The 15,000-nt window shown below is 42.0% G+C and overlaps 1 protein-coding gene across 1 annotated transcript in view; it reads right to left on the minus strand.

Moving 5' to 3' along the window:
• The window catches only part of tead3b (TEA domain family member 3 b), a 35,822-nt gene extending 28,378 nt beyond the window's left edge, over positions 1–7,444 (minus strand). The window contains exons 1-2 of the mRNA XM_019856175.1: positions 7,438–7,444; positions 6,387–6,644 (exon numbers count right to left, since the gene is read on the minus strand). Of these exons, the coding sequence (XP_019711734.1) occupies positions 6,387–6,644; positions 7,438–7,444 (265 nt within the window). The remainder of the gene's footprint in view (positions 1–6,386; positions 6,645–7,437) is intronic.
• Between the last annotated feature and the right edge of the window lie 7,556 nt (positions 7,445–15,000).

Genomic DNA, 15,000 nt, shown 5'->3' on the forward strand with positions numbered 1-15,000 from the left:
GAGTATTGAACCCATTTGGGGAAAAAAAAAAAAAAAAACCCACACAAAAGCACATACAAACATAAGCTTCGAGGGCTACAACTGACGCCCAGGCACCAGGGTTATAATAGTTTGGAATTTTTCATTATCCTTTGTTTTTATTAAATTTTGACTTTTGTTATTTTCTTACTTCAGTTATTTTCAATTAGTTTGATAATTTTTATTATTATTATATATATATATATTTATTTTTGAAAATGCATTAGGTTAGTTTTGATTAGTTTTAGCAAATAAATCAACTTTTATGTAATTACTCGATTAATGGTTAGCAAGTCTGCCTCACAGTGCAGAGGCGCAGGGTTTGATTCTGGCTTCACCATTCCTGTGTGGATTTTGGATGTTCTCCACGTGCCTGCGTGAGTTTTCTTCGGGTAGTCCAGTTTCCTCCCACATTACAAAAATCATGCATGGCTGGTTCATGGAACAATCTAAATTGTCCAAAGTTGTGAGTGTGAGCACGAATGGGTGTTCGTGTACATGTGCCCTGCGATTGAGTGGCAAGCAGTTCAGGGTGTACCTTGCCTACTGCCCAAAAACAGTTGGGATAGCACACCTGCAACCCTTGTGAGGATAAACGGAATAGAAAATGGTTGGATGAATGGATAAATGGATGGATGGAAATCCCATCACGGCAAAAAAAGACTTACTTGGCCCACGTAACAACACCTTCACAAGGTTCTGTGGAAATAAAGTTGTTTGAGCAGTTCAGCAATCTGGGAAACAAAATTAAACAATTAAAACACAATGTCCTCGGTGGAGGCAATTATGGGAATCCTCTCAAAAAAGAAGCGTGTATATCATTTGTGGAGTACAAACAGTACAAGGAGGTGATCATGAATGATTCACCACGTACTGTCAGAACAATGAGCCAGTCGGACTGGTTCTATGATGAGTAATTTTCAACAGAACACACTGTTGTGTGGGGGCAGCGGTGGCACAACGGGAGTAAACCTACTGGGGTGCTGCTTCCGTGTCTGTTTGTGATCCCTCGACATCCCCCTGATACTGCTGCAACCTCTTTTCCTCAAGGGCCCCATCCCCCCCACCCCCCCATATCATCCTATTTTTTTTTTCAACCGCACCACCACTGGAATTTTCCACTTCCATGCTAAAATAGTCAGCAAAAAGGTAATCTCTTTTTTTCACGCCACGTAACAGCCCTCCCCACCAGCAACTCTCTCCAGCCCACCACTGCGCCTCAGCCCTTCCTCCCCCCTTTCTCATAACATTGAGGTAATCCTAAATTGCTAGCATACTGCTCTGCAATGACTGGAAACATTCCTAAAATCTCAGTGAGGGTTGAGAGGGAAGCACCAGGCATGCGCCGTCATCACCGTGGAACTTCACAAGCACTACTTTTGTACCCGTTGACCTTTGCACACCTTTTATTAAAAAAAAAAAAAATTAAGGTGCTCTATGCTTTCCTCAACACTAATAGTTTTATTTGTCACTACCCAGAGTGCATTGCAGCAATGACAGCTGCACAGCTAAGTGATTGGAAGCGGAATTAGTGTGTGTGTGTGTGTGTGTGTGTGTGTGTGTGTGTGTGTGTGTGTGTGTGTGTGCGTGAATGTACTTGAAACACCTGTTGGGGAGTGAAAAAAACAGCCCCAAAGAAAAACAAGCCAGGTGACATTTTTAACTTTGCTAACACACACACACACACACACATGCACACACTAACCTCGTAAAATTGTGTGACAACTGAAATTAATGCATTGAAAGTGTTTTTGCTTTGCTAATCCTTGAAATGTCCGTGGTAGAGATTTCCTGGCTATAAATCATTCGATGTCAAAAAGGAAAGTGACAACAATGATAGTTGGAAACGTCGACTCAGCACAGTCGGCTTAGCCTAGTACAAGACTATGTTAAAAAAACAGGAGAATGCTCCAAAGTCATTCTTGCCATCATAACTATGCCACTGGGCCACCCCTTCAAAACGGGCTAGAAAAACTGGTTGAAAGGATACCATAATGCTTTAATAATTATAATTTATAATTAATTTTGTTATCACAGTTGTAAAGGCTCAACAGAGAATCATTCATGTTGAGAAAGAAGCGACATTATTATTAACACGTGTGACTTATTACATTGGAGAGTCGGGCTGCTTGAACTGGCCGCCACGCCGCCAACGTTATGGAAATGACTGCCGATGCTACTGAGAAGTCTAGACGGCCGCGTGGAGCCGAAACGACATTTGTAGCCAGGCCCCTTGATAAGGCAATGGAAATTTCAAGGCTTTCCCACCGAGCCAGAAGCGTCTGGGCAGAATGTCTGGAATTCCCAATGGTCACAGATGACTAGCGCCCATTCGGCGGCCGTTCGAGAGAGAGTGAGACTGCAAAAATAAAATGGTAGTTGTTAACATTCCCATAAGCTCACGTCACAGCAGCTTTTAGACATCTGAGGTCATCTTCTTGCAAGTAAGTTTCAACTGGATTGTCAACTCAGAGGGCATGGTGTAAATAGGAGGGGGGGGTCTAAGAGGGGGTCTTGACAGTTTGTCGCTAAGGGGGCCCAATTTGTGAGCGCATTGCCTCTTTGTCAACGCACCACTGCACAATGTAGATGCAACACTCCTCTGCTAAACACGACTTGAGAGCTATTAAATCCCACTAAGCCAGGTTTGGGTTAAATGCCAAAAGGTGAAAAGTTATCATAAATACAATTTAAAAAAATGACAGTCAGCTGAATTTCTCCCAAACCTAACTGTCATTTTTTCAGGAAACTTGTTGAATGTGCGACAAAGAAAAAGGAATTAAAGCAGAATCAGCTGAAACGCCTGCATGTAACGAAGCGTTTTTCTCTTTGTTTTTTTTTTCAGAAAATTTGTTGAAGTTAAGAATTTTTCCGGCCAACACGGTGGATGTGGGCTTCATAGTCGAGAGGTGCCTGGTTCAAGTTTCTGTGTCAACTTTGCATGAACACCGCTCCATCCATCCATCTTCTGTACCGCTTGCCCTCGTTTTGGTTGTGGGTGAACCGGAGCCTATCCCAGCTGACTTGAGGTGAAAGACTGGTTGCCCAACAATAGCAGGGCACATATAAACAAAACCATTCACACTCACATTCAAACTCCCATCGATGATTTGAGAGTCTTCAATTAAGATAAGAAGCATGTGTTTGGAGGAAACTGGCGTACTTGGAGAAAACCACTGAAAGCACATGCATGAAAACTGTCCACAGTCCAGCAGATATTCGAGCAAGACATCTGACAGCCACACATGCCTGATTTGAATATGGATTTTGAAACATGAGCTGAAAAATGCTTCTGATGAATCTTGAGAAAACATGCTTACATCTCACCAATGGCGCCCACAATAAGAGCCAGGAAAAAAGTGGTTGAAAGTGTTTTGAGTGCTGACTCCGCAAGAACCTCGCCGTTAAATTCCAAAATAAAAGATGAATTGGGATTTTTCCAAAATTAACTGTTTCAGAATATATAAACTATATGACTGTCTCAACTCATTTTTTTCTTAGGGCCTAAGGTGACACCGTTGAATATGTAGATTTCTAAACATATTGTAATACAGTTAAATACTAACAATTAAATCGTTAAGGATCCATCCATCCAGTTCACTTAGCCTGTACAGGGTCACGAAGGAGCTGAAGCCATTCCCAGCTGACACTCGCAAAAGGCAGACAGAATACACCCTGGACTGGTCACAATCAATCATAGTAGTAATAACAATAATAACACATATGATAATAATAATAATAATAATAATAATAATAATAATAATAATAATCCAGTTTTGTCCAACTGAAAACCCACAAGGAATGTGATCTCATCAGTAGCAAAACCACCCAAAAGCGCTAAAATGAAAACTAATGCCTCTAAAATACATGTTGGACGTGATTGATGTTTCTTTATGGCCGCATCGATTTCAACTTTTTGGGACTTGATGGACAATAATTAAAGGGCAAGAAAAAGATTTACAAAGCACCACTGGAAGGGTTTGGAGATATTCATTTCATTGGTGAAAATAACAGTCGAAAAAAACAGAGGGTTGTTGAGGACAGGGCCCAAGTACAGGGCCCAGAGTGCTTCCAGTCAATCAACATTCACTGCTGCTCGGCAAAATTTCCGACCTCAGAATCTCATTAGACGAGATGAGAGTGAGACATCAGAATAAGTTGAGGGCGAGGCTTTTAATTCTCCACACCTGTGTGCCACTTATTCGATGTGAGGACTTGCCAAAACGAATCCATCTAGAGCTCTGCGGGACATTAGGGGCTAAACACTTGCAGTTTAATGAACAAACTGCAGGAAACGACTCTAAACAAGCATGTGTACTGGTTTTGCATTGAGACGTCCTGATTCCCACTGTGATACTTCCCTGTAAATGTTCTGCATCAAATTCAGGACTCAAACTGCAGCAACAGCAAAAGAGAAAGAAAGGGGCTGGTGTAAATAAAGCAAAGAGATGCTCTCGAAACAGCAAAAACCTGCTCCGAGTGCTGGTGCGACTGGAAGAACCTGCCCCCGGGTCACAGCATGACGTGCACAGACTTGTTGCATAGAATTGAGGGTGGAGAGTAAACTGGCTCTCGTATTGAAACTGCCACACGGGCGCCAGAAAAAGAAATGACAGATTTGCTTTGTTTGCACAATTCTGTCGTGTTTTAATTATGGTTTGATTACTTGTCCACGCTCTTTAATTATAGGGTTCTTAGTTGTGTAAAGTTTGAAGATACTGGACTACAACACGATTTGCCAAGTGTATGCATGGTCACAAGAATTAACATTAGGCTATATTCTCTCCGTGTCTGATCCGATTCAAATCCAGCTTTGACAATCCCATTACCTAAATCCGATTTGGACAAAATCTACCAATCGCTTGCAGGGTGCCAAGCTGCAACATGAAATCAATTGAATCCATCACTGACCCAATTTGAAGATAACCCTGACAATCTCATTTATTATGATCAGGAACTTTAAATGTGTCTAGTATGGACAAATGCGTCACTGCATACACTGTCGTGGGTGGGTTGCATCAAGAAGGGCATTCAGCGTAAAAACTGTGCCAAATATATTTCATACGGGTAACTCGCTGTGGTAACATCTGATAAAAGGAACTTAGATGCCAAAAGTCAAACAACATGCAAAGTCAAAAGCTGTAAAATGGAGCCAACTTTAATCGGTTCAGGATCCAACTGGAACGCAACACTGAAAATCTCATGATGAATCTACAGGATCAGACATTTATGTGGCTTCTTCTTTTCTTTAGTTTTTTCCTGAATGTGAAGAGTGCGTTGCCACACAGCGCGGAGGCATTTTGCCGAATAACACGATAAGAATGGCAAAGAACATTTAACGGGACAATCAACAATGCAGCTCAATGTCTGAGTGGCGACTCTGCATTTTGTGAATTACGTCACATGCCGGAGATTGCCGAATAAAAGTATTTTCGTTCTTAAGCACGTTTGCTATGGCTCTAAATGTGAACCTGGGAGGGTTGTGTTAAAAAAAAAAAAAAAAAAACGAACAATATATGCTTAAAATTGTTTTAGCCACAAGTATTAGTCAAAAGAGGGTTGGCCAAGTTTACTTAAAACTTGAAACCAAATTCAACCCAGATCTGATTAAATTTGAGTCTGCAGACATTGCCATTGAGCATGATCAGACATTGACATCTCTGTCGACGCTGATCTGATTTTGACATAATTTACAAAATGCTTGCAGGTTTGGAAGCTGCAAAATGAATCAAATTATATCCAAATCTGAGCAACTTTGAATCTAACACGACAATCCCATTTGACAAATTCAGGTCCTGACACCTCTGTCTAATTCGCCACGTTCATCCAGTGTTAAAATGTTGACGTGACACAAAATTCAACGCAAATCTGATTCCATTTAAATCCAACACCAGTCCCATATCTGTTAAATGTTCTTATTTGGACAAAATGTTGCCATGTGTAGTGAGTGCCAGAAGCATTTACATTAAACAAAATACAGTCTAGATGCAATCTAATTTAAATCTAATACATACTGACAATCCCATTTAAAATGGCTTACAGTCAATGTGTGGAATCTTATCTGCTGTGGAAAAAAATGACATGCATATATATTCAGGCTAAGAAGCTCTGAGGTGAAAACAAATTTAAATCCAAATATGATCTAATTTGAATTAAACAGGGACTACCCCATTCTACATGATTAGGTCCTTACATCGCTGTTACAACTTGTCAGATTTTGATTTCATTTGCTATGTGAATGCAAACTGAAAACTGGACTGTCAAACTAAATCCCATCTGGATCTGATCGAGAGCAAACATTTGGTAATGATTCAACAAATAACCGTTTAAGCTTTGTGGCTGCATCGCTCGTCATACAGTCGACTCACCGTACATCTTGCCCTCGTCTGACAGGATGATTTTCCTCCGGCCGCAAGGAGGGTAGATGGCGAGGGCCTCCTGGAAACTCTGCTCGATATCCGGGCTCCACACCCCCTCGGCGTCGCCGTCGATGGCTTTGTCCTCGTTGTCCCCGCCATCAAGCCCATCTTCTGGGCTTCCGTTGGCACTCCAATCGTGGGACGCAATGGTGGCGGCTCCCCCTGGGCCCGACCCCGAGCCCCAATACGAAAGGATCGATAAGAAAGCTGTAAAAAAACAACAACAGAGCCAAGCACTTAGTTTTAACTACATTTGAAAGGAAAAAGGAAACGTTTTGCGTGATTCTCCACAAAACCAAATGAAAGTCCTCATTTATTTACAGAGGCAGACCTCAAAAGAAAATGCTAATGCAAGAACACATGGTCCCAAGATGTTACGACATAAGAGATGGTAACAAGAGACACACAACATAAAAAGTGAGATGATGGCAGCTTAAAAAAAACATTCAGTGTCCACACAAAAACACCAAAAAGTACAAAGGAGCAGATTCCTGATGTGTATCCACTGTCACAAACACTAACATGAAACCAAATAAAATTCTTATATGATCCACTTAGATTTAACATGAACATATACTTTTGTCATGTACTTTTGTCTCAGACAAATCCAAATATTTGATTCGGATAAAATGTGTGTGTCTTCAAAATCAGAAACTGTAACATGTCCGCGTACAATTTAAATACAATACTGACAATCGCATTTAATATGATGAGCAAGGCAAAAATCTGTCAACTCATATCTACATTTGACAAACTGTGCTGAATGAATGCTGGGTAATCAGTTGCAACATGAAATCAAATTGAATAAAGATCTCATCCAAACAAACACAAACAGAAATAAGGCACATTAAATGAGGTAAACAGGCATGCATGACAACATGCGCTAGGCCAATTTAGTGCCGGCCAAATCAAACATTAGCGTACATCCATCGGCAGCAGCAGCAGGAATTAAATGTAACCAATAAATGAACACTACAGATTAAATGGCAACGACACTCACCTCGCATGGACGAACACTGGAAAAGGCACCCCCCCCCCCTCACCATAACACATTTGACAGGTCGTTAATATCTTATGAGCGTTCCACTCTTTAATTGCTTAACTACTTGCTTGTCGTGCAGGTCACTCTCTCTCCCCTCTTGCTCAAACGCAACGCCAAGAGCCCCCAACCCCAACAAAAGATTTGCACTTATCTTGACAATAGTCATTTCGGTCCCAAAAATTCAGAAATCTGCCGATTGGTGAAACATTTTCATCCTGGCATATGTATGCAGGCCCAGAAAAAGTTAACATTAAACCATATTCAGACTAGATGTGATCCGAGAAGTCACGTACAAACAAGATGAATTGTGCTTGTTAATATACCATCCATCCATTTTCCAATCCGCTTAATCCTCACAAGGGTCGCGGGGGGTGCTGGAGCCTATCCCAGCCATCTTCGGGCAGTAAGCGATGGACACCCTGAACCGTTTGTCAGCCAATCGCAGGGCACACAGAGACGAACAACCATCCACGCTCACACTTTCACTTTACTTTGACAATTTAGAGTGTTCAACCAGCCTGTCATGCATGTTTTCGGAGTGTGGGAGGAAACCGGAGTACCCGGAAAAAACCCATGCAGGCCTGGGGAGAACCGCATCTATCAATTCACCTTGTCCTATATATCTTTAACTTCCATTTGGTTATCCTAATTCATTCAACATCAGATAATAAAGATGAGTCACACACCATCATGTGACACTGAATAAGGCGAAAGACTTCCGCCGAAACATGTCAGGTAAATAACAACCTAAAAAAAATAAATACCTTGTCTGAGATAAAAGTACCAAGTTCAAAAATGCATCCTCCATATAGCCATGCCACAGATGACACCATGACAAATCATTCCTCAAATTTTCTGTCTTTGCATTGAACGAATGAAAATAAATTCAAGATAGACCATGAAATGAACTTGAAAGAGCTCACTAATCAGGACTGGCCTCGGAGAATGTTTGTGGTCTCGGAACTGTAGGAACTGTGTCTCAACGCGGTCAGATCGCGGCCGACGGCAAGCAGAAATCCAAAGTGTTTTTCAAGCTGTCTCCGCAGCCTTGCATTGTCTCCCAGATGGAAGTCTATGAAGTAACCACGAACCTCCCTCCGCAGGGAGCTTCTTTTTCTACTTAAGCTTTCGTGCAGATGCAGTTGAGTGGGAAGGATGAATAAGAAATGATCAATGTTTCTCATAATGATGTTTGGGTCGCAATATTAACGTGATTTCTCGTGGCTTGTCTAAAGCTTTATGCTCGAAAATAACCTCATTTGCAGGGGATTATTTATGAGGGAAAACATGTAATGCAGCCACCCATCCATTTTCTTTTGCGCTTGTCGTCATGAGGATTGTGGGTAAGGTTGAGCCTAACCCAAGTGACTTTGGGCAGGAGGCGGGGTACATCCTGAAGTGGCCGCCAGGCTGTTGCAGGTCATAGAGTAGATAGCCAAAGAAGAATTCACATTAATATTCATAGTTTTGCACAAATTAGCGTTCAATTAAGCTAATGTGCTTGTTTTTGGAGTGTGGGAGGAAGCTGGAGTAGCCGCAGGAAAAGTCATGCAAACAGTAATTGAACATGCAACAATTCCAGACAGAAAGCCAAAGCTGAGATTCGGACCTTGAAACTCAAAACTGTAAGGAGTACATGCTTACCACTTTGACCACCAGAAATGGAAAATATTGAAAACGAAACGGATACCCAACTTCCCAATGATTTACGCCACACTACTTAATCTTGATTAAACCTGATACTGTACATGTACCATAAAAGCTGCTCAACAAAACAAACAGGTTCCAGTTGTACAAGCTCAAATGAAACTGAACTGTCTTTAGGGTGGAAGAAATGTCCAAATGAAATCGAAAATATTCGCTGTAATTATGAATTTACTACTGTCGCCTTAGAAACGGAACTCTGTCGGAAAGCAAGGATCACTCTGTATAGTATTTGTATCTTTATTCTGTCATATAGGCTTGATGTCTCACAGTTTATAAACGTGCATGATTAGGTGACAGGTTGTCAGTACGTCGAGCTTTCCATCAGAGTGACAGCTCTTACATGCCTTCTGCATCCAGCCTTACTCTCTGTAGTTACTTTGTATTTTCATTGATAAAGACCTTGACTTTTCAACTTTCGTGCCATGTCTGTTCCTGAGTCCTAATTCCACAACCATGTGACAGTACATACTAACCAGTTGTGGACCCAGCAGACTCAGGCACAATCCATCGAGCCGCAGATGTCACGACCTGCTCCTAACCATCCCTCCACCTCCAATCAAGGAGTGATCGTCTCACAGGCTGCTGCTTCGCCTTTTCACCGGCAACCCCTCGTGTCGCTTCTCCTTGATAGGTCGCCCTCAGTCTGCCGAGCACCCCCACGCCCTTCGTGTGAGCTCTGACTTACTTAAAGGTGAGAGAGACTCCACGTCTCTCTCACCTTTACCATCTACTTGTCCTAGTTTTTCACGCTCCTGTTCTATTTTACCACCCCATGTTTCATTTTTAGACTCAGATTTTTCTGATTGTGAAGATGGCCCCTCTTTGGTTAACCTCCTTTCTGATTCTGATTCGGATTTTGACACAGACTTTTGTTTTACTAGTTACTTCCCCAATCGTTACTCAAGCACTTGTCAGTTTTTGTCACATTTTTCTGTTGATGATCACTCAGAGTCTACCCCAGAACCCTTCCCTTCAGACACTTCCTTGGGCGCCCGATTGGCCATTTATCCGGGACCTCCACAGTTTGGCCAACATAGGCGCCCAGGTAAAGGTTCTGGTTCCGCATCATTCCAAACCTGCCCCCAAGCCACTTTACTCCCCGCCTTTTTCGTCACCTAATTCACTATCCAATTCTTCAACTCCTCCCATTCGTCATGTTTCTGCTTTCCCAGTGCTTGTTCTCTTGGCCCCTCGTGTCTCTTGTGCTTCCCAACTTCTATGGTGGCAGGCTAATGAGGCAAGGCCCCGTGCCGGCACCTCAGCAGCTGCAACAAGTAATAGTGTACATAACAATGCCTGACCGAGCTTTTATTTTGAAGTTGACTCACTTGACTTCTATTTAAGGCTGGGCTGACCTATTTTTAGTGTGCATAAATGCAATGACTGACTTGAACTGAGGTGATATATTCAATTTCCAGTGCCCATGCGGGCCGGGGCACAACTTATGTGTACCCCTGGTCTTTGGTTATGAGTGAGCTGAAGCATATCTGCGCTAACTTAAGGCGAGAAGTGTCTCCACTGGACTAGTCACTGGCAAAACGCAATGTCCATACAAACAACCATTCATACTCACATTCACATTTATTGACCTATTTAGAGTCTTTGATAATCAAACACTTTTAGGGATGTGGGTTAGGAAGCCTGACAAAAGCAAATTGCACAGATTCAAACCAGAATCTCTCGACTGTGAGGTAAATGTGTTCACCACTAGTGCACCGCGCTATTCGGAAAATTCGCTACTTAAAATCTTTTTAGGGAACTCCTCCTAATTTACACAAAAAAAACATTAATTCGAAAAATTGTTTTAATAGCTTTTGTTGAAAATTGAGTTTTGGAAAGTTTGCTTATGGACAAAATTGATTTAAGAGGAAGGTATTCATTTTAATTGATTTTGCTCTCGAGTGACGCAGCAGCATTCGGTCACACGCCACGCTGAACATGCTATCACCAAACCCCAAACAGAGTTTGACAAATAACCCCGCGTCAGGTGGCTAAATTTAACAGGCGAACCCTCGTTGGCAGCAGACCCCATTAAACAGGGTCATGGCATTACAACTCAACACTGCAAACTGAGCCCCCCAAGGAGACACTCATGTGAGGCATCCCCAGGGGATACGGTAGATACTTGGTGTGAGGCTTTGGGTAAAAATTATAATTAAAATAGAGTGGTGAGTGGAGGGTGGGATGAGTAGAAGAAATGTCCCCCACTAAGAGAGCAGCAGAAAGAGGAACAACATGCAGATGTGAGGGCACCACGATCTTGGTCAAGTGAGGTGCTTTGCCCAGAGTGCGGCCTGAATTCCAGACATGTCCTTATTAAGAAAGGGCTGCGAGTGCTCACTGCTTCTCCTCCTGCCTCCCCTGTGTCAAACCGACGCCCCCGACATAGACTCCCCCCTTTCCCTTTCCGACCTCCCCTCCCAGTGTTGGGAACGTCTCTACCCAAATAAGGACAGGAGACCAGTGGAAGGGAGGAGTGGGGTGGTTGTGGCTCGGCCGGGGAGTTGGTTAGTTTGTCAGGAGAGCGGAGGGATAAGTGAGGAGGGGAGGGGGCCAACGGGGGTTTGTTGTGGGGGTGTTGTCCAATTTTGGCTTCCACTTTGGTGTTTGGAAAACAGAGGGACTGTTTGAGCCCGAAAGCAACATCAGCACGGTGAAAGGGGTGGGGGTATTGGAAGTGGAGCCACAATTTGTTTCACTGCATCCACTGGTTCTACATCTCACCATTTCTACCAAGCACTGAAAGAAAGACAAAATTAGGGATGCACCAATACCACTTTTTTGAGGTCGTTTACAAGTTCTTACATCTGCGTATTCGCCAATAGAATACCGAAACTTGACAATGCCATTATGTCTTGCAATTGTGATGAAAATTTAATTTTAACCAAATATTGTTGAAGAACATAAACCAACTGCATTGACATTTTAACATCCAACCGTGTGTTATTCCTAACAGTCTTCTCACACATTCCATTTTCACTATGTAGCCTGCAACACAAGGAATGTTGATTTCTATGGTGTCTAGGTCTAAACAGTAGGGGGCACTATCTAAAAGAAGTACAGTAAACCCCTTCCATAATTGGGGTTCTTTTCCTGATCGACACAGAAATACCGTTTTTAAACATTGAATATAGTGAGAAAGAGTAACAGCAATGGATACGACAAAAATATTTCACACTGTAGGAGTGTATTGATCCCTCTGTGTTTACATATACCCCATTTTTTTCCCAACAAATTTAACACATCATGTCACAATGTACATTAATAAATATATCCAAAGATGTTCACTGTAAAATTAACATATAGTCATTGCTTTCTGTAGGCATAAAAAGCAGGACTGCACAGGATTGGAACATTCAATATTCTTTTCTTAATCTCGCCAGCAAAAAAATTGGTGGAAGTTGAAATACTTTCTGTTTCCACTTTTCTTCATTCAAATGTAGATGGTGTTAAACACAGTCGTGTGCGGCTATCTAGTGGACGAAAGAGGAATTACACCCAAAATAAATAAATAGCAGGGTTTACTGTAGACAAGTAGACAAGAGTAGACAAAGAAACATATCCCCTATTGTCTCTTTTTTTTTTTTTTTTTTTACAGATTGTAAATCTTTTTTCAAGTGTCTTGAAGAGTGCTTTTGTCAAAATACCCCAATGCTCAAGACTTACAATACACGCCATTATTTAGATTAATTTTATGAAAATGAGCGACCACCCATCCTGTCATCCTCTAAGGTGGAAAAAATGCTGAGTTCAGCTTTCATTACGAGATTGAACAAGATAAGTGGCTTCTCCTGGTGGAAGCGGAAGCCCAGAGTGTATGAAAAAGGCCAACTCTCATGAAGTTAATAAAAATATTTTCACTTGCTGGGGCATCACTTCAAAAACTTTAATGCATGTGGTTCACGCTGCAGGCACATCAAATCACACCCTCCCATAACCATCATGACAACATCTTCACAGAGAATTCAGGTATGGGCTCCCCCGAAAGCCAATGCAAATTTGTGCATCCAACAAAACTTCATGCAGCTCTGTAAACATTGGGCTTGAACAATGTTTCAGATAGTGAGGTCAGCCTTCACAGAATATTTTTTCAGGGACATCTGTAGGGTTGCAGCTATACAATATATGTATTATTCCATTAATAAATCAAGTATTTAGATAAAATCATCCTAGCTCTCTGCTATTGCGCCAGTTTATTTTGAGACAGAGTAGGTCTTCCCTGAGTATGCAGTAACATGAGTCCGTGTGTGAAAATTTACACTGCTTTGTTTTGAGGCCAACACTTTGCTTCAACTTTTTGAATAATTGTTTCAGCCATGGGAATCTTGACTGACTTTTCAGGGAGGGAAAATGCAAAACTCAAACCAAATTGTTTGAATGTGTGTACCCCGCTTAATTCGACAGCGTGTTGTTCTTCTTTAGAGTGCAAATTAATTCCGACTCAAATCAACAGCGCCTCTCTTGGTTGTGACAAGTATCAAAAATGATTAACAAGAGGTGTCAAATCCAAGTCCAGAAAGTAAAAACCTTCCCATAGTTTCTCTTGAGCCAGAGGTGTTTCTACTAAACCGACAGGTAAACGAGCTCCTGAGTAGAACCACATGGCAGGGTTTCCACTTTCTGGATTTGGATTTCACACCTCTGGTGATTAACAATTAACATAAATTGCTCAACTGAAAATCGGGCCATTTTATCTTTCATTGATTAGAGAGAACCAGACAATATCAAGCAACTTGACACTGTAACTATAAACTTCAAAACCAAAAAGCCCCACAATGTGATTAGATGACACACAATGAAACATTGAAACTTGACACACAACTCACACAACACTCCTCCCACATTCTGGGAGTCAAGCCACGGGACACCCAAACCAACATGCAAGAAAATTCCAATGTGCAGCAGGAATGTAAATAGCGCTGCTGCATGCGCGCGTTCATTCAAATGCCGCCATTCATGCCCAACGCAGACAATCCTTTTTTCCTATCCGTGTGCTGAGCACCCGACCACGGCCATCTCGCTACTTCCTGTTCTCGGCAATCGGATTAGCTCAGCCGCGAGTCCCACTAGCAACCGGATGAATGTTATTGCCGTTTCCCTTCTTCTTCAGGGAAAGGATTTTGTGAATTTCGAAACATGCCACTGATTCCAGTCATTACTACTGAGTCACTTGCTGGGCTGCTGCGTCACATGGAGGAAAGCAGCTGGTATTCCAGGAAAAAAGGGAATCCATTGAAGGGACTTTGTACAGCACAGGGAATGACGAGAACAGCAAACGAGACGACAACAATTTATTTTGTACATTTGACAAGAAAGGACAACAGAGCAATGTGTTTGCTTTTTTCTTGGCAGAACAATAAGCCAATTATTTTCAAACGGGAGACAAGATGGCTGAGGCAGCTGGGTTGGTATAAGGGTGATGTAACTGCTCTGCAGACTGGTCCACAGAAAATCGTGGAGCAAATTGATATTGATTAACGTATGTACACATTGTCCAGAGAAAATAATTCCACAATATAAATAATGTATCGTTATATCGAACAATAGATAGCATTAAATTATGCAAAGTATCGACAATACAGCGTACATCATTACCTCAAACAACACTGGTTTATAGCATATATATGAATATGCCGTTCGAACGTGAGGTGCCTAAAGTTGGCGTTTCTGTTCCTCACAATCGACGTGACAAGCCGAGAATCTCTCCCGATCTTTACCTGTTACTCGTGAGCTGCGCTGATCTCAAATCCAATCCAATTCATCGGTGCCATCTGTAGGTATCTGTTGGTCATTACAATGCTTTTCGAAGATGAT

The sequence above is a fragment of the Hippocampus comes genome, unplaced genomic scaffold (genome assembly GCF_001891065.2).
Source record: "Hippocampus comes isolate QL1 unplaced genomic scaffold, H_comes_QL1_v1.1 scaffold17, whole genome shotgun sequence".
NCBI lineage: Eukaryota > Metazoa > Chordata > Actinopteri > Syngnathiformes > Syngnathidae > Hippocampus > Hippocampus comes.